Source organism: Oncorhynchus clarkii, chromosome 28, assembly GCF_045791955.1.
Source record: "Oncorhynchus clarkii lewisi isolate Uvic-CL-2024 chromosome 28, UVic_Ocla_1.0, whole genome shotgun sequence".
NCBI lineage: Eukaryota > Metazoa > Chordata > Actinopteri > Salmoniformes > Salmonidae > Oncorhynchus > Oncorhynchus clarkii.
In genome coordinates, this window is record NC_092174.1 from 24,460,651 (window position 1) to 24,481,130 (window position 20,480).

Here is a 20,480-nt window from a genome sequence, read left to right on the forward strand (position 1 = left end):
ACTTAAATGTATAGGTCTCTCTACTATACAAGTCAATAGAATAGCCTTTCTGCTTAGATGAACTTGATCTTGTAGCCATGTTTTACTCTTGGAGAAAGAGAAGGGTGGGTGTTTTTTGAAGAGTGTGACCGTCACCTAGACAGATGATGCCAGTTGGGATGCTGATGCTTGAATACCTGAAGAAGGCAAGGGCACACTAACTGAGACAAATGGCATGGGCATGTCCTATCTTTGCTGACAGTCATGCATGAAAGAAGGAAAACAGACTAGGGTGACAAGGAAGATCCTAACCTATATTAGGTCTAACCTAATAGACCTAGATGTACTAAAACTATTACTGTACAGGTTTTTCTAGACTGGGATTGACTTTACTCAGTCACTCACACATAATTTTGTGTTGGGACAAACCACTTTTATTATAATGATGTACATAGGATAATGACACTGGCAAAACATTACAATCAGCCAAAGTTACTCGTGAAAGCTTTAGTGTCAGCACACCCATCCCTAATCAACTTTCTTTATACAGCTAAAGTTAACACCTTAGACCAAATCAGTTTCAAGATCTGAAGTAGTTGAAGTTCGTTCCAAAGGTACATGCGTGTTGCAGGTGGATAAAACCTTTTTTTTCCTGCATGCATGGATTGGTGGGCTGTATTAAATCGCTCCAAGGTTGCAGTGCTGAAGCCCTTGCCAATACCCACTAATTAGCCAGCGCTGAACTTTTCAAATGATTTCTAGGTAACTGTATAACCTTTTTCGCTACTAAAATGCTCACCCTCCAGCGAAGTCACAGAGAGCTTGTATAATTGAACAGAGTGTAGCCTACACAATGCAAACTCTCTTCTGACCAGAAGCTGATGCTGTTTACTACTTCTTCTTCTTCTTTTTCTTCTTCGATGAGTTTTAACAGCGGTTGGCATCCAATAATAGTTGCATTACCACCACCTACTAGACTTGAGTATAACTCATGAACTTTACTTGAAAAAGTCAAATAAATCAACAAATACCATATCATCTACCCCTACACTCGTTAACTCACCACCCTACTCCACTATTTAAACATATCTAGTCCTACCTCAGGCCAACAGCCTGAAAGGACGGGACACTACCACTTAATAACACCCCTTCAAATCTCGTACACCCAAATACTTCTCTGCAGCTGCCACCACAACCTCAATTCTGTACGTTCCATCCCTGCAGTACAGTGGATAACCATCGCTATGAATCTCACTGAAGGCTATATCACTCTTTGGCCTATCCCTCTACTAATGCAGATCTACTACCATACTCACACAAATCCTCTCAGGATCCCTCCCCCTTGACCCATTTGTCTCAACTTTCTTCACTGCCTCAGCATAGGACACCTTCTGCTCTACTCTTGTAACCTCAACCTGCCACTCTTGCACCAGACATTTCTGATTCCCAGCCCCATGGGCACCCCTTACAATTAACACATACCACTTTCCCCAATGCTACACATTACTTTGTCTCATGCCCTTCTGCACACTTCTCACACCTAGAAACCTCCCTCCTATACACTGCTGCCACATGCCCATAAGCCAGACATCTGTAACAACGTAATGTATTCGGCACGTGAGTTCATATAGGATAAATGAAATATCCTTACATCACATTGTCGGGCAGAGACTCAACATCAAAACTCAAAAGAACAGAATGACTCTTCTGTTTCCCCACTCACGCCACCCTGTCTGCATCGTACCAAATGACAAGCATCACAAACACCGAAATCTTTCCCTTCACTTGGTCCACTTTCACATTTACCGCTACCCCAATAATCACTGCATTCAATGGCACCCTTTTATTGAGAGCAAAACAAGTCACATCTCTTGTCCCCATTCATTTGGTGTGAAGCGCCTGCTCCCTCTGAACAGCAGAAACACAAACAATTTTCACAAGACCACTTCGGGTTACCCTCACCGATTCCATAGCACCCAACTCCCTTTCACCAACCCTGAAACAACAAATGGATCAACCAAAAGGCAAGGGTCCACTTTCTCCAAAAATGGTCACTCCTACTGTCACAGACTCATCTTTATTTTGACCATCGGTGCAAGCCTCAGGCTCAGAGGACTTCACCACACCTGCCACATCCAATAATTTGCCCTCATTCGCTTCCATTTCTCCTCCAGACCTCGATTCGGCATACGGCTCACTCTGCTTACACTTTCTACCATTCTTCTTCGACAAACCATCTCCTTTTTTCTCCACCATTTTTACATGACTCAAGCTCACCCTTCCCTCTCTCTTCGGCCTCCTCTGCCTCTCTCTTTCCCTCTATTCCTCCTCCATATTCCAAGTATACGTCTCCTTATGATAATATTGTACTTCTCCTAACATTCATCTCATTCTTGCCATCTCAAGCGATGCCATTTTCTCCTGATGCTGTTTGCCACGTGTTGCCCACTTCATAGGATTTCAATCATTAGCATGGTCATTCCTTTATGCATTGCCTTTCCGAAAAACATATTGGAGCATTTTCTAACCTGTTCGGTGCATAATTCTAACAGGGTGGAAATTTGGAGCCTAGATCAGCTATAGTTCTGTGAGTGAGAAAGATTGAGCTAGCATAATGGTGAACTCTTGAACAGGCTTATAAATATAATGTTTAATATATTTGTCAAATACGATACGTTTGATGCTTGTACACAATGTCCCCCCCAAAAATGTTGTTCCCTACCTCCAATTACTTAATAAAGGAGAGCCTAATACAGTAAGTTATTAAGTTGTTGGTTTACCTATGTCCAAGGTTTTTGCATGTCATCAGTTTGCTTAAGCAAACTGACAGTGACTTGGCCTAATCATTCTAAACCCACGCCACTCGTCATTGTTGTCCATCCCCTGCTATTGAGACCGTCCTAGATGACCATTCACTGAGACAACGTTTCCAAAATATTAATTTGATGGAGCTCATTATCCTTCTTCTGCACATTTTTAATGAACCTTTACATTTGTTCTCTGACGTATCTTTTTCCCCACCCTAGATTTGCGTACCTTCAGGCTGGAAGGGTGGAGATGGACAGACAGACAGACAGACAGACAGATCCCATCACCTGCCCATTGCCACACAGAAGTTATCATGAAGGATTCAGTCAGCCTTGTTTCACCAAGAGGCCTCTCTCAGCCTAGGCTAATTGGCACTAGACTACTTGCTGTTGATATCTGAGGAACAGAGGGCATCAACTGCTGCAGAAGTTGGAGATAACAATGTAGTGTAATACATTTTTCACGTCTGCCATACTCTATTTTACACGATCCTAATGTATTTTTATTATACAAGGGAAAACAGAGTTTTGATCAGTCACTTCAGGGACAAGTTAGCTCTTTGCATGGTGCCTCACTCTCTCTCGCGCTCTCTCATTTTATTTTTCTCTTTTATCTCTTTCTGTCACACGCACACACACACACACACACACACACACACACACACACACACACACACACACACACACACACACACACACACACACACACACACACACACACACACACACACACACACACACAGTTGCTCCTTAATTTTTTTTATTACCCTGTCACGTTCTTACAAAGTAATATACTGGCTGAAAGCAATCATATGTCTTTCAAGCATCAGGATACTACCACAATGCATTAATATGAGATGTTACGATTAAAGGGAAAAAAGGAAAAATTATGCAGCTTGAACAGGATATGTGTCACTGTTTCTTCCCTCCTGATAACTTCATTTGTTACCCAACTCTCTGGTGTTAATTCCGCTCACCCTCAGCTCCCTCTGTTGCCATGGATATGCTATTCCTATGGCAACTACGGGCCTTTGTGGACGGCCTCAGGTCCCGACCACAGAGGACTCTCAGAACCTTTCATTACATTCCTAGCTCACAGACGCTATCAATGACAGTGTTCTCTCTTCCTCTATCTCTCTTTCTTCCCCTCTCCCTCTCTCCTTTTATTTCCCTCCTATAGTCTCTCTCCTTCTCTCATCCTCTCTCCACCCTCTAACTCTCTCTCCTTTCGCTCTCTCTCCTTTCGCTCTCTCTCGCTTTCTTCCTCTCTCTCGCGCGCGCTCTTGCTCGCCCTCCTCTCTCTGTCGGTCTCTCTCTCTCACCCCCTCTCTCAACCTCTCTCTCCTGGTTTTCTTTTGCATAATCACAAGCATGCTGTTACCTTAATTTCAGAGCACATTCCACATGTGAGCCAGGGTCTCAAGAGCAGTAGGCAATGTGACTGTGCATTTATGCTTTATGACACCCAGCCTTTTACCACTGTATTATAGAGAGGGGAACTACAGACGCTCTGTGACCACTCTCAGTTTAGTCCTAATTACCATCACTGACTGCGCTATCAGTGGTCTTAGTATTCTTGTGGGGGAGAGGGAAGGAGGAGCAGCTGTGATCAGATTTATAGAGTAGTTTGTATATCCCTGTCTGGAGGGTGAATGAATGAACGGTGGCAAAGAGAAACCAGAGCCATGTCTTTAATGATGCATGAGGAGTCTTGAAGCAGGCCAGAGCAGAGACAATGCCTGGCTGGCAGAGAAAGGAGTCCTGTGACAGTGAGAGTGAGAGTGGCGGTGGGTACTTGCAACTAGAGTTGGTGCTGACACAAGTGCTACAGTTTGGGCTGACTCTGAAGGCCCAAGTTAGATCCAGTCTGTTCCAGTCCTAGTCCCTCTGCATGTCTAGGGCCTTAAGCGGGCAGAGTCTGGTGACCAGGTGGGGGGTCTCCTCTCCACCTGTCGAATGAGCGCTGTCAGCATTGGGGGGTACCACGGTCTGCGGGTGGGCTCGGCCCTGCTCAGCATCGTGGCGGGGTGCATCATTATCGGGGTGTCGAGGGAGTGTGATGCGGATGCCGTAGGGGGAATCTTCCTCGGTGCGGGGGGGCTGGGTGAGTACATCCAGAACTCCAACTAGTCTTTGATTTTGTAGAGTGCTATGCAATGTGCTATGTAAAACATGCTATGCAACATTCCATTGGTACTTGCAGGGCATAGCATTGTAAGAGGCATGCAGACATTATGTATAGCTACAGTATACAGCTTGCCTACAGAAATGTACTGGTAGCTTATTCAGTTCAGAAACGACTGCCTATTTGATGGTGGCACCACAAATGGGTAATTTCCACAATAGATAAAACTTCATGCAAATTGAATGTACTCTTTTTTTAATATCTGTGTTCTATCTTGAAAATATTTACACTCCAGGCTCTCCTTTCTTCAACAAAAACACATCTATCTTTATTCCTAACTGTAACTGAGGGATTTTATACTGCAATGTTGAAACAGTAGACAATTTGATCTCTATCCTAAGGTGTCATATGGGTCTAAGAGGCTTTCCTTTCTCAGGTGTACAAGACCTGCTGCAATGTCTAATATTTGCGAAGTCCTGTAGCAGATTGTGTGAATGATCAGTGGCCCATGACATTTTCCATCCACTTCCATCAAAAACACACCTGGGGATCAGTTGATCCGCTGGTGTAATCTAAGACAGTTGATAGCATCATGGGGAGCAGGGTATTCCACTCAACCCAGGAGATTAAGTGCAGTGTCAGAGAGTAGAAGAAGTGGCCGGCTTTTGATCTACACTGACTGCAGACTAGAAGTCATTCAAAGTCAACTTGGACCGCTGACTTTGAACATCCCAAAACTAAAACTAAAATATTTGTTTTTTTTTTTTTTCCTTGTACTTAAACAACAACTCATTGCTTCTTAACAAGACAATATGGTAGCATCTTTGACATTTTGTATGGAGAACTACGTCACACAGACAGCCCCTTCTTGCACTGCAGAATCAAATGTTGTTTCCTGAAGTGCAGGTGTCCTATTATTATTTGCTCCAAAGAGGACAATCACTGATCCAAGTAGGCTACATCTGTGGCTATAGACTGACTGAACAAAACTCAGTGTTCTTGGGAGGATCTTTTCGCTCCTTGGCCGCCTGGTGAGATGTTCTGACAGCATAGACATGCATCACACAGGCACACTCAGGACCAGCCACTGTTCAATAGCAGATATCTTTGTTGTTTAGAAGGGAAATCAATAAGTGTGTTCAGCCTGCCTGCCCAAGGGTAGCTAGAGCTATTTGGATGCATTCACAAGTCCTAGTGGGCTCCTGAGACTGCAGGAGGGGCAGGGTAAGAGAAAATCCACTTAGCCTACCAGTAGGCTAACCATCGTATGGGAGCTAATTTATAGTTTAGTAGCGCCAAACGGGCATCTGTCTCCTTTTTTCACACTGACCAGGATGCTGATAAACACCAATTTCAGTCAAAAAACATCTTAAAAATACTTGAAGGGAAATGTGGAAAATGTTCAACTTCATATTCATCATTTTCAGCACCACCCAACATCAACATATTATATGTAAAAATTGTGGTTTCTATGTTTTGTCGTAAAAAAAAAGATACAGGAAGAGAAGTGTTTCCAATGACATCATTGCCTACTAATTGCCTACCAATTTTATACTAATATGTTGAAGATGTCATTGGAAACACTTATCTTCCTGTATCTTCTTTTACTACAAAACATAGAAACACGCCATTGGGGTGGTGCTGGAGATGATGAATATGAAGTTCAAACATTTTGAAATGTCCCTTTAAAATTAAGTTAGCAGCTTGTCATTAAATACAATATGCATGAGCAGGGAGATAGTAATTTAGGATTAGGTTTGTTGAGCCACTTGAAGGCAATGTAACACCATTTTAATGAGATATGCCCCCTATTTCTCCCCAGTGTATGTTTGTGCTGTCCCTATGTCATTGTAACTTTCTTTGTTTATCTGCCAATTGTTTTTTGAGAACCCACAATGAAATATATTAATCAGCGATTTTATTACATCACTAACTCTGGTCCGTGCCTAAGACCAAACACTAGCTTCCATCTGTTTGTTAATTGACATTTACAGTATCCAAAAGGATACTTGAAACCACCCTAATATGCTACAATCAATACAAACCAGTCAAAGAAGGTGAACTCCTACACTTGCAGTACTACACTCTTATTAGTAGTTCAACACCATGGTCAACTGATATCAATTAGTGTCAACATTGTCTTTCTTTTCCAGGCCTCCTCATCGCTGTCTTCCCCTTCATAAGAGCCTGGCTCAATATTAACAACATTCTCCCCACCTTGGGCAAGTTATTCATGTCTCCCATTATATTTTATTTCAAGCAAATCCATTTGTAAGAAAATGTGTTTCTTAAAAAAAAGTCCTCTGCTCTTCACAGGAAACTTCAGAGTGCACCCTATGCCTGCTAACCCTCCTGGCCCTGAGCAACCAGAGACACTGAAACGAGAAGGTAAATGTCAGATGGCTATGTTTGTAGTTTTTAGTTGCTGTGGTTCAATTGCTGTTGTCCCCAGTGTTGGAGTCAGTTCTACATAGTTCAAACTCATACAATTCATTGTAGAGAAAACATTTTTTTGTGAACAACAGTGACAGTTAATCCATGATACCTTGGCAGAGATCTGACTAAATCTGTAGGCTGGGCCAGATAGGACATGATAATGAACTATGCCAGGAGAGTGTGTGATGAAAGAGCATTCCCATTACATTAGAGAATACTCATCACACTCACTCCTTTATACTCTTTGATGAGATGGAGATTGCTTTGAACAACAGCAATTGGGCTGGAGAGAGTTATGTCTGAAGGATGCTGCACAGGCACCGCAGTCACTTACCATAGCAGTTTGTCTATTCTATAATAAAAATTATGTGGAGAGATGGCTAGACTAAGTTGTATAAGCCACAGATAGCTAAGGACAGCCGCACCATTGCATAGCCAGTAGTGTTTATTTGGTTATACTTCTCTCATTTCTCAGACAGGCATGGGCTAATAATGCATATTTCATTCACATTGTATATGAACATATATTTCGCTTTAGGTAGATGTTGTATAATGAACATGTATACTTCATAGATACTCTGATTGTTGAATGTGACCCAGAGGTTGTTGTTGTGTTCCCTTTCATCTGACAGCGACTCAGAGCCAGCTGAATCTGGAGCGCTCTAAGAGCCGGATGGGGACATTTGTTGATGCCGGACCGATGGCTGAGGCCTCCGCAGATGAGGGGTGAGACATGTCAGACAGATGGACATGCAGACACACACAAACATACACACACACACACTTGGACACACACACACACTTGGACAGATGCATGTCTGGATATTTCTTCACATTTGAAATATACATGTATATTTTAGTTTCACAGTGTATCCTGGGGAATCCCTTTGCTTGTGAATGTAATCAGCTGATGATGCCGAGCTAACAGACAGACACTCAGTGGCACTCCAGAGCAAAGGAATGATTTGGTTTGCAGCCTGCTTGTATGTATGCTGCTATGCTCCTGCCTGCTTCTTTCTCACCCAGTTCAATAAAGGTGTTTGATAGTCTCTGATGGGACCAGGTGAATGCTAATGGCATCATTTGGAGTCAGTGGCACTGGCAGACTATCCTGTTTTGTGTTGATACTACCGTGACCTTCTCATGATAACATTTAGCTATTATGAACATAGTGGATAATAGCAGAGGATGCACACAGCGTTAACTTAAATCATAAGGCAACAGTGAGAATACAGAGGCTAACTGTTGATGTCGAAAATGAAACAAGTTAAGCACTGAAGCAGATAAAACATTAGCATTGCTATCTAACGAATGTATGTTTTCATAGATCAAGTGTGTTTCGTGTGTATTCTTTCTCCCCCCAATAATAAGGAAAAATGATCCGAACCAATTCAGTACAAAGGACTGATATCGCTGTCCTGTCTCCTAAGTCGATTAGAACAGTACTATAAGTACCAAAATGTACTGAAGAGAAGGAGACCTCTATCCCTTGTCATAACCAAGAAATCAAGTTGCTCCAGATATTGTTGCCTTGGTAACCAAGAGACCGCTGATTTCATTCATTGTCTGGGTGATATTAACCAACCTTGCAGGGCATGCATGTCTGATCCAGTTAGACTCACTCGTGCACACATCCACACACGTGGGCATGCATGCACACACACACATACAGTACCTCACAAACAAAAATGTATTCATCATGAGCTCTACTAACACTCCCACTATTCTGTTGCAGGACATCCTCAGACATGCCAGACATCTTGTCCAGACGAAAGTTCAAGCAGACCCTCCCTGATCCAGACCTCCCGTAAATTGGTTGTATAGCAGCCACACAGCACACATCTCTCATACACGCCTACTCAGATTTGAGTTCACCCTCAAATGGACTTCACAAGTTGGTGAATCAGATGTTTACTTACTTCAACAATACAATTCAAAAGCTACATACTGTGCCTTCTCCTAACTATAGAGAGGAATACATATTTTCTTCCACAATGTCTCATTTTATTAGCAATATTATTCTTATCCTAGAGAGAGAAAACGAGAGGGAGAGGGAGAGGGAGAGGGAGACATAAGGCAAAGAGGTATCAACCAAGGATAATCAAGTAGTGGATAGTAACATCTCAGCTCATCGCACAAGATATACAAGAATCCCAGTACACAGACTGAGAAGGCTGTTTTCTAATGTTGAATTGTAACTGACATAGTGAAAAATACATACTGATTTCATTGTATATCCCACCAGGGGCAAGTCTGGTGTTTTTAGAAGGAAGTCAAGCTATATTAGAGCAAATCCAGACAGAAACAATTATTTTATCAGGCAACCTAAATTATATATTCGATAAGATTGACAGACGTAGCAATAAAAAAAGGCAAATTCAAGGAGCCTCCAAAGAGGCTGAACATTTTCATCTCTACAAATAATTTACAGGACACCTGAAATAGTGAGTTTGGATCATTCTCCGGTATTATGCTTAATTATGCCAACATAAAATACACTTAGCAACAGTATATGGAGAATGAACATAGTGCATCTTCAAGACCCTAAATGTAAATCTGCAAATGACAAATGTTCAACCTTTACCATTACAAAGGTAGACATAGAGGACAGAGATAATGTGTGATGCTTTTAAGGCAAACATTATGGGAATGATAATCTCATACTCTGCAAAAATTCAATCTGAGTTAGAAGTTAAATCCAAATTTCAAAAAATCACTATCTTAGAAAAAGTCAATAAAACATCTTTACAAGGTAAAGAAGAAAATATAATTTCTGAACTTAAACAGGAATATGATATTTTACTTTTGAAAAGAGCCAACAACTACAGACTAAACTCAAATAAAGCCTACGACTTCATGGAACATAAACCTGGTAAAAATCTCACAGCCTTCACAAACCAATACACGCTGAAAAGATAAAGATACAAATGCATTTGTTAGAAACAACAATGCGACTTAATTTTAAAAGCTTCTATAAAAATCTATATAAATCAGAACTTAACAACAGCTGGACTGATCCTACAGCCTTGGTAGGCACAATAACCCTGAAGCAAATATCAGCAGATTAAAAAAGAATCACAAAAAAATGGAAATCAACCAAAAATAAATATTAGACACTCTTAAAAAATATATATATTAAAAACTTTGGAAGCGTTCAACTTTCCAGCTGAAATAATACATTTAATAAAAATATTATATAAATATCATAAAGCAAAAATGTACACAAATAATACATTATCTGATGAAATTGCTTTAGAAAGGGACATGAGACAGGGATGTCCTCCCTCTACCCTCCTGTTTGCACTGGCAAATTAAACTGCTTGCAGAAAGAATTAAGCAGGACCCAAACGTAACAGTTATCAGTATTGGTAAACATGAATATAAACTCAACTTATTTGCTGAAGATCTCCTGATTATACCTGAATCATACACATTTTAATAATGGAAATAGGAAAAATAATACCTTGTGCTCTACAGCAATCCTTTCAGTGGACCACAAAAAAATATGAAATACTTAGGATGCTTAATAACAAATATGTAAAGGTAACTTTATCCCATTATTCAACAACATGAAAGCAGAACTAATTAAATGGAACAATCTCACCACAAATCTTGCAGGTATAATAAACCTCTTTAGAATGGCATGGCTCCCAAAGTTTTTATATTTATTCTAGGTAATACCAATTACCCCACCAAAGACATTCTTTAAAAGAGTATTCTTGGCCATAACAGACATCATATGGGCAAATAAAACTCATAGAATAAATAAGAAAGTTTCACATGTCCCTAAATCTGAGGCTGGTTTTAACTTTTCAGATTTGGAATTGTATTAACTTTTCACACAAGGCTTTTACTTGCGACATATTGTTAAATACGCTAAAGAGGATCTCTGGGTACATATTGAAGATACACATGCTCATCCCCAGAATCTTTTCATGTGTCTATTTTCAAAGAATGGAGCTAAGAACGTTAACAACTTCATAGTTTAGTACAATATAACAAAATAGAAGAAAGTGAAACAGATTCTACAAGAACCAATATCAATCACTCCCTAAAAAGAGACCCCTATGGAACAATCCTTGGATAGCTTTTCAGAATTTACCGATAAATTGGCCCACACATTTTATAACACGCCATTTCAAGCTGATAGTTTTTGGACATCAAAGCAATGTTGAGGAAATCCTATTTGAGTCAGAAAATTATATTCATATGATAGGTAAGATATACAAAACCTTACAGGTAGCATATCCAACCAACAATCTCTTAGAAACAAATATACATTATTGGAACCAAGACGTACAAATAACTGATATTAGCACAAGATGCAGGGAATGTTGGAACACAACTAAGAAAATGACATTTAATCGTTTACGTTTAATCCACTATAAACTAATGTATAGAATTTATAATACAAGAAACAGAATTCACAAATTCTACAGCACAAAAGCAGTCACGTCTTAAGTGTAAAACTAACAATGACTCAATAATCCATGCCTTCTGGGAATGCTATAAAGTTAAAAAGTCATGGGCAGAGTTGGCTGTCAGAAGTATTACAATGTAAATGTACTTTTAATCCATCTGTCTGCATATTTCAAGACCTGGCATATGAGGGTGAAGTGGACTATACTTTTCTCTTCAATCATTTTGAAAAAAAACGTCTACTTAAAAAATGGAAATCAACGCATCCTCCATCGTTAACACAATGGAAAAGTCAAATGCTTTATTATCTAAATGTTCAAAGTGCGTGGGTGAAGGAGGGAACATTTTGGTGCAGTTTGAAGCCATGTGGCGGAGAGTGATTTGGGTTATGGACATGGGGGTGTGAGCTGGTAGGTCTGGGCAGGTGTGATGTTCTTGATATTTGTGTGCATTTGTTTTGTATTGTTAAAAAAACAAGATTCAAGTGGTGATTATGGCTTTGAGCAATTAGCAACGGTCATCGAAATTGTTACGTTTTTAAAAACAATTATAATAAATGCAACAGTTGGACAATGGATGAAGATACTCCCAACGTTTAGAATTTGTATAATCCATCAGATATTGACAACGTTTTGGTACATAAAACATTTTACTGGCATGGAAAAATAATGAATGGAGTTCAGTGATTTTGATGGGAATTCAGGTATTCAATTTATTGTAAAATTTCACGTTTTTCTTAGGATGCACTCATATGTACCAATTCTTACTCTATCAGGTCTTTTATTATATTTTGTGTTCAATAAAGAACTATTTGTACCTCCTTTACATACATACACACACTGAGTGTATTTGCATATATTAATAAATTAACATACAGGAGAGGTACAATTGAAGTTGTAAGTTAACATACACTTAGTTTGGAGTCATTAAAACTCATTTTTTCAACCACTCCACAAATTTCTTGTTAACAAACTAGTTTTAGCAAGTCGGTTAGAACATCTACTTTGTGCATGACACAAGTCATTTTTCCAACAATTGTTTGCAGATTTCACTTATAATTCACTGTATCACAATTCCAGTGGGTCAAAAGTTTACATACACTAAATTGACTGTGCATTTAAACAGCCTGGAAAATTCCAGACAATGATGTCATGGCTTTAGAAGCTTCTGATAGGCTAATTGACATAATTTGAGTCAATTGGAGGTGTACCTGTGGATGTATTTCATCGCCGACCTTTAAACTCAGTGCCTCTTTGCTTGACATCATGGGAAAATCAAAATAAATCAGCGAAGACCTAAGAAAAAAAATTGCAGACCTCCACAAGTCTAGTTCATCCTTGGGAGCAATTTCCAAATGCCAAAAGGTACCACGTTCATGTGTACAAACAATAGCACGCAAGTATAAACACCATGGGACCACGCAGCCGTCATACCGCTCAGGAAGGAGACGCATTCTGTCTCTTAGAGATGAACGTACTTTGTTGTGAAAAGTGCAAATCAATCCCAGAACAACAGCAAAGGACCTTGTGAAGATGCTGAAAGAAACAGGTACAGAATTATCTCTATCCACAGTAAAACAAGTCATATATCGATATAACCTGAAAGGCCACTCAGCAAGGGAGAAGCCACTGCTCCAAAATCGCCATAAAAAAGACAGACTACGGTTTGCAACTGCACATGGGGACAAAGATCATACTTTTGGAGAGATGTCCTCTGGTCTGATGAAACAAAATAGAACTGTTTGGCCATAATGACCATTGTTATGTTTAGAGGAAAAAGGGGGAGGCTTGCAAGCCGAGGAACACCATCCCAACCGTGGCAGCATCATGTTGTGGTGTGTTTTGCTGCAGGAGGGACTGGTGCACTTCACAAAATAGATGGCATCATGAGGAAGGGAAATTATGTGGATATACTGAAGCAACATCTCAAGACATCAGTCCAGAAGTTAAAGCTTGGTCGCAAATGGGTTCTTCCAAATGGACAATGACCTCAAGCATACTTCCAAAGGTGTGGCAAAATGTCGGACAACAAAGTCAAGCTATTGGAGTGGCCATCACAAAGACCTCAATCCTATAGAAAATTTGTGGGAAGAACTGAAAAAGTGTGTGTGAGCAAGAAGGCCTACAAACCTGATTCAGTTACACCAGCTCTGTCAAGAGGAATGGGCCAAAATTCACCCAACTTAAATACTAATTGAGTGTATGTAAACTTCTGACCCACTGGTAATGTGATGAAAGAAAGAAAAGCTGAAATAAATCATTCTCTCTACTATTATTCTGACATTTCACATTCTTAAAATAAAGTGGTGATCCTAACTGATCTAAGACAGGGAATTTTTACTGGGATTAAATTTCAGGAATTGTGAAAAACTGAGTTGAAATGTATTTGGCTAAGGTGTATGTAAACTTCAGACTTCAACTGTATAACATGATTTGACGTAATTTTATCTCTGGCCATTTATCAACGGAAAGCCAATAGCGGTCATTACTGTTTGACAGGGCATTACATTTCTGTGGTTGTAATGTGAACTGGGATGACAGGCACAAGTAAGAAAGAGTAGCAGGAGTAAAATAAAATCAATCAATACAGTGCAATTTAAGTGACAAGTTGTTCTTGCAATATATAGATGGCTGAAAAAGACAGATCCTCAGGTAGGTGGGGCATCTGCATTGCTACTATTTGAAACTGATGGGTGAACCCTTACATGCTGTCTAGACCGGGGTTGCGCATGTTGATTTTGTACATCCACACCAGATGCGATCCAGACAGCAGGTTGAAATATCAAAACAAATTCTGAACCAACTGTATTAATTTGGTGACAGGTTGAAACACATTACATTCATGGAAATTTAGCTAGCTTGCTTGCTTTTTCTAGCTAATTTTTCCTGTGATATTTTACCTGAAATGCATAAGGTCCTTTTTTCTGGATCTTTGTAGATTATACAGACCCTGATTTGAATCCAGGCTGTATCACATCCGGCCGTGATTGGGAGTTCCATAGGGCGGTGCACATTTGGTCTAGCGTCTTCCAGGTTTGGCCGGGGTAGGCTGTCATTGTAAATACTAATTTGTTCTTAACTGACTTGCCTAGTAAAATAAAGGTTAAATTAAAAAAATCTAATAAAAACAATTTTAGTACCCCCTTTTCGTTATATCCAATTGGTATTTACAGTCTTGTCCCATCGCTGCAACTCATGAATGGACTCGGGAGAGGCGAAGGTTGAGAGCCATGTGTCCTCTGAAACACGACCCTGCCAAGCAGCACTGCTTCTTGACACACTGCTCGCTTAACCCAGAAGCCAGCCTCACCAATGTGTCAGAGGAAACACCGTCCAACTGGCGACCGTGTCAGCATGCCCACACCCGGCCTGCCACAGGAGTCACTAGAACGTAATGGGACAAGGACAACCCCAGCCAGCCAAAACCTCCCCTAACCCAAACAATTGTGTGACGCCACATGGATCTCCCAGTCACAGCTGGCTGTGACATAGCCCGGGATCAAACCTGGATCTGTAGTGACATCTCTAGCACTGCAATGCATTGCCTTAGACCCCTGAGCCACTCGGGAGTCTTTGTAGAATTCTGACCCATTTTGAAGCACACAAAATCATGTGTTATCTACTCTGACATTTAATCCACAGATAAAAGGGGAAACTAATACATTCTAGTAATCTCTCCTCCTTCAGTAGTAGTCTTCTTCTTCTTCTTCTTCTGTGGACTTTATATGTTGTTTGGCAACCAACTTTAAGGTGCATTACCACCACCAACTGGACTGGAGTGTGGACCTCAGTTCATCTTTCAATCACCCACATCTGTATAAGCTCCTAAAAACCAATGAGGAGATGGGAGAGGGGGACTTGCAGCATGTTATGCGTCTAAAATATAACCAATTTCTATTTTTGCGCCTGGCTACACAGACGCTAGTTGAAGCGGGCGAGCAGTTTAGGCAAAATTATTGAATAACATGTATGTGCGCACACAGGTGTAGTCGGCATGTTACATAATGAAGCGATGTGAAACCAACACCTAGCAAACTCGTCAAGGGCTTTGGACCTCTTGGCATAATGGTGAAGGCATTGGCTTGATGGTCCCTGGACCTGGGTTTGAGTACCGGTCGGAGCTTCCCCTTGAATTCGCTACAATATGAATATCTTAGACTCTGTAGGGAGATGCACGATTACAACTTATTTTATCGTCGCTCACATTTTATGACTGAACACCATTTGCTGACATGCTCACACCCAAGCACATGCACACACGCACACCACAATGCACCCTCATAGTGAAACACAATGCATTTATAGTCAGGAGAGGCAGAGTACATTAGGCAGAGTGACTGCTTCATGCATAGCGGTGTGGGGAAAACGATGTGCTCTGATGTAGACTAAAGCATGATATGCGCTCTGAGCCTGGGATTGAACAAAACAGTATTTTCCTGGCTTCTTGTCTCACTGTGAGGATCTTTAAATCCACAACTTTATTTGAAATCAGGAGTTTACATCTAAGTTATTGTCAACCACAATACCTATTTTCATAGCAGGAGACTGTGGCTGAGGTTTCTGTCTGATTTGGAAGAAGCCTCTAATGAATATACGTTTCAGTAAGGCTACATTTTACATAATTACAACTAATTTCAAATGCAGGACTTTTCCTTTACAGTGGCCTTTTCACTGAATAACAATGCAAATACTTGGAAATTACTGTGTTTCCATTCCATTGTAAGCATTGAAAGATGGTCGGCTACCCTGCCGCTCCGGGGAGCATATGTTTTTCAGATGTAGCTAGTTTCGAATTTCAAATGCTTGAAAGAAGAATGGTTTATTCCCATGTGTTTATAGCCCGAATGCCAGTCTGTTTGTACTATCTTGCCAACTCCTTGTCGCTCATTGTCATGCCAAACAATAATAAGCAATGGAGTTGGCTCGAACACAAACAGATCATGCAGTATCAAGGTGCTCAAAAAAAGTATGGCTAGCCTACTTGCAATATGTTCAATGCGGTATTAGCTTTGAATAGCTTGTTTTAGGACCGGGATCTGTCAACCGTCATCGTCGCCCCCCCTCCCCTTCTCCACAACACCAAGGGGAGCGGTGAATATCATGGTGTTGTATGGAGGCAAGATACTCGTTATCAATCATAATCAAATTAAATGTATTTATATAGCCCTTCTTACATCAGCTGATATCTCAAAGTGCTGTACAGAAACCCAGCCTAAAACCCCAAACAGCAAGCAGTGCAAGTGTAGAAGCACATATTATATTGTGCTACCCAGTGAGGAGAGGGAGGACGTCTCAAGCACTGAGAAAACTAGATCTAAGTGCTTTTTAAAGATTGGATCCATCGCAGAAACCTTACATAACATACCCCTCAAAAACATGAGCGTTGTCATTCACAAAACTGGCGGGATTATGGAAACGCACCGATGCTTTTCTCTAAAGAGCACCACCTTCTTGAGCAAAGAATATTACGATAATTAGACAGGTTTTATGTAGGCTACATTGTGAACAATGCTGCTATTGAAATGGACATAATCTTGTGTACTAAGAGTTTTATGTATCCTATAATTGTATAGGCGTCATGTATCCGACTGCACAGTCACGTGGACACCATATGTCAAGACCAATACCTTCACCTGAATAAGCCTCTCCCACAGATGCACTGCACTACGTTGACTGGCCATTGTTGTGACATTTCATATCGATTGAATGGCTCACTATGATATGATCAATCTGAAAATCAATCCTTCGGCGTCTACAAGTAGTTCCAACCTGACCATCCATGTGCGAATGTTATTCGGATTGAAAATGCGTGTTGGCGATGTAATTCTTCAGGAATCTTCAGGTATTCTGAATATCAGCACAGAAGGTAGGATAAAGCGCTGAAATCAGTTCATGTAAACGTTATATGCAACAGATCAGTACAACTATGAATACAATTATATTTTATTTGATTGTTGGGCGCGTTCTACAACAATGCCCAATGCTCAGATAGGCTATACAGCTACACCAAACATGTCATTTCATTTTTCGGGGCAATAGATAATAGCAAACATAATCTGTATGAAATCATAGGTTTTAAAAAATACATTCTAAAACCGTCTATGCACTTGACTGATTTTCATTTAATTTTGGTGGGGTGTATGTATGATGATGAATGAAAAGGGTCTGTCTGGTTGCTACTCAGCAATTAAAACCGTATTCACTTACAAGCCTGACATGAATGAATGCAGTCACTGTTCAGTAAGTTGACATATAATATTGTATATCTATGTAAGATACTTCACCAGACAAGTCATTATGTATTTACTCAGTCATTGGTTATGATCAAAATTGTATAGGTAAATGGCTCAAATGTAAATACAAATGTAGATAGGCCAAGGTTTCCCAATAGGTGCCCTGTTGGTGATTCTATTTGGCCCCCCAAGTTTTCTGAGCAAAAACCATTTTATTTATTTAAAAGTTTGTTGTTGGACATAGGACTGTAAAATCACCAGAATATTATCTCAAAGTGATTTTAATTTAGGATGAATCAGTTCAAAGTTATTTCATTTTTGTTTTTAGCTGTTTCCAAGTATTTACACGCATTCATAGAGAAGCATATGTGATTGTGTCCCAATGTAGCCTAATCAAGGTTTGAAATTATTTTGTTTACTATATTGCTATACTGTAATGCGCAGTGGACTGGAGGAGTTGCAGGGGAGTATTCAGTGTTGTATGAGCCAGAGACCGAGTTAAGTTAAGCACGATGTGAGCTTCCTGACCAAGGGCCCTTGATGGGTCTCTTGATAGCATTTTAATTGTGTTTTAGTGTTCAAACCAAGGCTAGAATTATCATCATAATGTCATTATATAAACTACATTTATTGAAACACTGTGGTGTATGAATTACACCATCATTGAACATGAGTTCCGAATGCTCCTTTCCAGTGTCCTTGTCCTTTATTTTTTCCCTACTCTAAATCAAAATCTGATATAGCTGAAAACACATGTAACTTAATCAGTTTTACATTTTATTTCCTGCTCTGATTCAGGTGCTTTTACACTGTGAACAATCAGTCAGCACAGCCATGGCCTTCGTCGGTGGTCTGTTGCCAAGGGGAATAGTCCTGGCTGAAGGATAGAGAGAGAAGGGGAGAGAGAGGGAGAGAAAAGGCAGCCTTGCGGTGCAGAAGAAGAGATGGTCATCACTGACAGGAGCTCCAGCACTCCTGGGCCCAAGAAGAAGGAACCGAAGAAGAGGGCATCCCGCCCCCATTGCCTGCCCTCCCCGGCGCTGTGCTGCGCGTGTGGCTTGTGCATCATGCTGGCAGGCATCAACATCACCCTGGTGGGGGCATTTGCCTTCAGCACCATGGTGCCCTCTACCAACCCTCCCATCATCATAGGGCCCATCCTGCTTCTGGTGGCCTTCTCTTTCTTCGGGGCGTGCTGTGTCTGCAGCCGCCTGCCCCCTGCCCAGGGCTCCCGGAGGTCTAATGTGGGCGGAAGGAGCATGGGGATGATGGGGCGTGGAGGTTTAGCCGGGGGAGTGACGTTTGAGATTGAGACGAGTGAGCACACATTGCAGGACACGACAGCAGTACAGCTCAGCCCCTCAGCTTCACCTGGGTCATCCCGGGCATCCAGCCCCGAGCGGGATGCTTCTCCTGACCCCGCATCCCCAGGGACTTTCAAGCTCTTCACCATGGAGACCAATGGCCCCACCTCCGCCACGGCATGCTATTCCGCCTCCTCGGCAGGGAGAGGGGCTGTGAGGCTCAACCTGCCACGTGATGATGTGGCCACCTAGCACTCCCCTGATTAACACATTGTAGCATGAGCCTCCTGCCCCAGGGGACTGACGTAAAACTATGTAAATGTGGGCTGTGACGGTCATGGAATTTTGGATGACGGTAATTGGCCAGCCAAGTGAGTACGGTCTCAGTAATAACCATTCGAAAAGCAAAAAAATTAAATAAATAATTATACATTTCATGTTGCTAAAAGGTCAGTCAAGTTCTTCCACACCGATCTTGACAAACCATTTCTGTATGGACCTCACTTTGTGCATGGGGGCATTGTCATGCTGAAACAGGAAAGGGCCTTCCCCAAACTGTTGCCACAAAGTTGGAAGCACAGAATCGTCTAGAATGTCATTGTATGCTGTACCGTTAAGATTTCGCATCACTGGAACTAAGGGGCCTAACCATGAAAAACAGCCCCAGACCTCCTCCTCCACCAAACTTTACAGTTGGCACTATGCATTAAGGCAGGTAGCGAATGCCAAGAGTGTGCAAAGCTGTCAAGGCAAAGGGTGGCTACTTTGAATAAACTCAAATTTAAAATATATTGAACACTGTTTTTTTTTAGTTACTACATGATTCCATATGTGTTATTTAATAGTTTTGATGTCTTCACTATTATTCTACAATGTAGAATAATTGTGTCGGTGTACGTTTGGACACACATACTCATTCCAGGGTTTTCCCTTTTTTTAGAACTATTTTCTACATTGTAGAATAATAGTGAAGACATCAAAAGTATGAAATAACACATAAAGAATCCTAGCAACCAAAAAAAGTCCTAGCAACCAAAAAAATGTTAAACAAATCAAAATCAAAATATATTGGGAGTCCCATGGTTTGATTCCAGGCTGTATCACAACCGGCTGGGATTGGGAGTCCCATAGGGCGGTGCACCCTTTGCCTCTTTACATTTTTTAATTTAACCTTTATT

General features: G+C 40.9%; 2 protein-coding genes across 2 annotated transcripts; both read left to right on the forward strand.

The window, feature by feature from the left end:
• The first annotated feature begins 4,742 nt into the window (after positions 1-4,742).
• LOC139386600 (kinocilin) lies at positions 4,743-9,158 on the forward strand. Its single transcript, XM_071132285.1, has 5 exons — positions 4,743-4,890; positions 7,065-7,133; positions 7,228-7,299; positions 7,980-8,073; positions 9,083-9,158. The coding sequence occupies exons 1-5, from the start codon at positions 4,743-4,745 to the stop codon at positions 9,156-9,158; spliced, it is 459 nt and encodes a 152-aa protein (XP_070988386.1).
• An 8,371-nt stretch (positions 9,159-17,529) lies between these two features.
• On the forward strand, positions 17,530-19,554 carry LOC139387521 (transmembrane protein 275-like). Its single transcript, XM_071133804.1, has 2 exons — positions 17,530-17,631; positions 18,797-19,554. Exon 2 carries the CDS (start codon positions 18,943-18,945, stop codon positions 19,552-19,554), a length of 612 nt encoding a protein of 203 aa, XP_070989905.1. The 5' UTR covers positions 17,530-17,631; positions 18,797-18,942.
• The last annotated feature ends 926 nt before the right edge of the window (positions 19,555-20,480 follow it).

What these genes read in the sequence shown, in the direction of transcription:
- LOC139387521 (XM_071133804.1), top strand. Translation starts at nt 18,943, where the DNA reads ATGGTCATCACTGACAGGAGCTCCAGCACTCCTGGGCCCAAGAAGAAG.
- LOC139386600 (XM_071132285.1), top strand. Translation starts at nt 4,743, where the DNA reads ATGAGCGCTGTCAGCATTGGGGGGTACCACGGTCTGCGGGTGGGCTCG. An exon ending in AGAGACACTGAAACGAGAAG is followed by an intron (nt 7,300 to 7,979) that starts GTAAATGTCAGA and finishes TTCATCTGACAG; the next exon opens with CGACTCAGAGCCAGCTGAAT. An exon ending in GAGGCCTCCGCAGATGAGGG is followed by an intron (nt 8,074 to 9,082) that starts GTGAGACATGTC and finishes ATTCTGTTGCAG; the next exon opens with GACATCCTCAGACATGCCAG.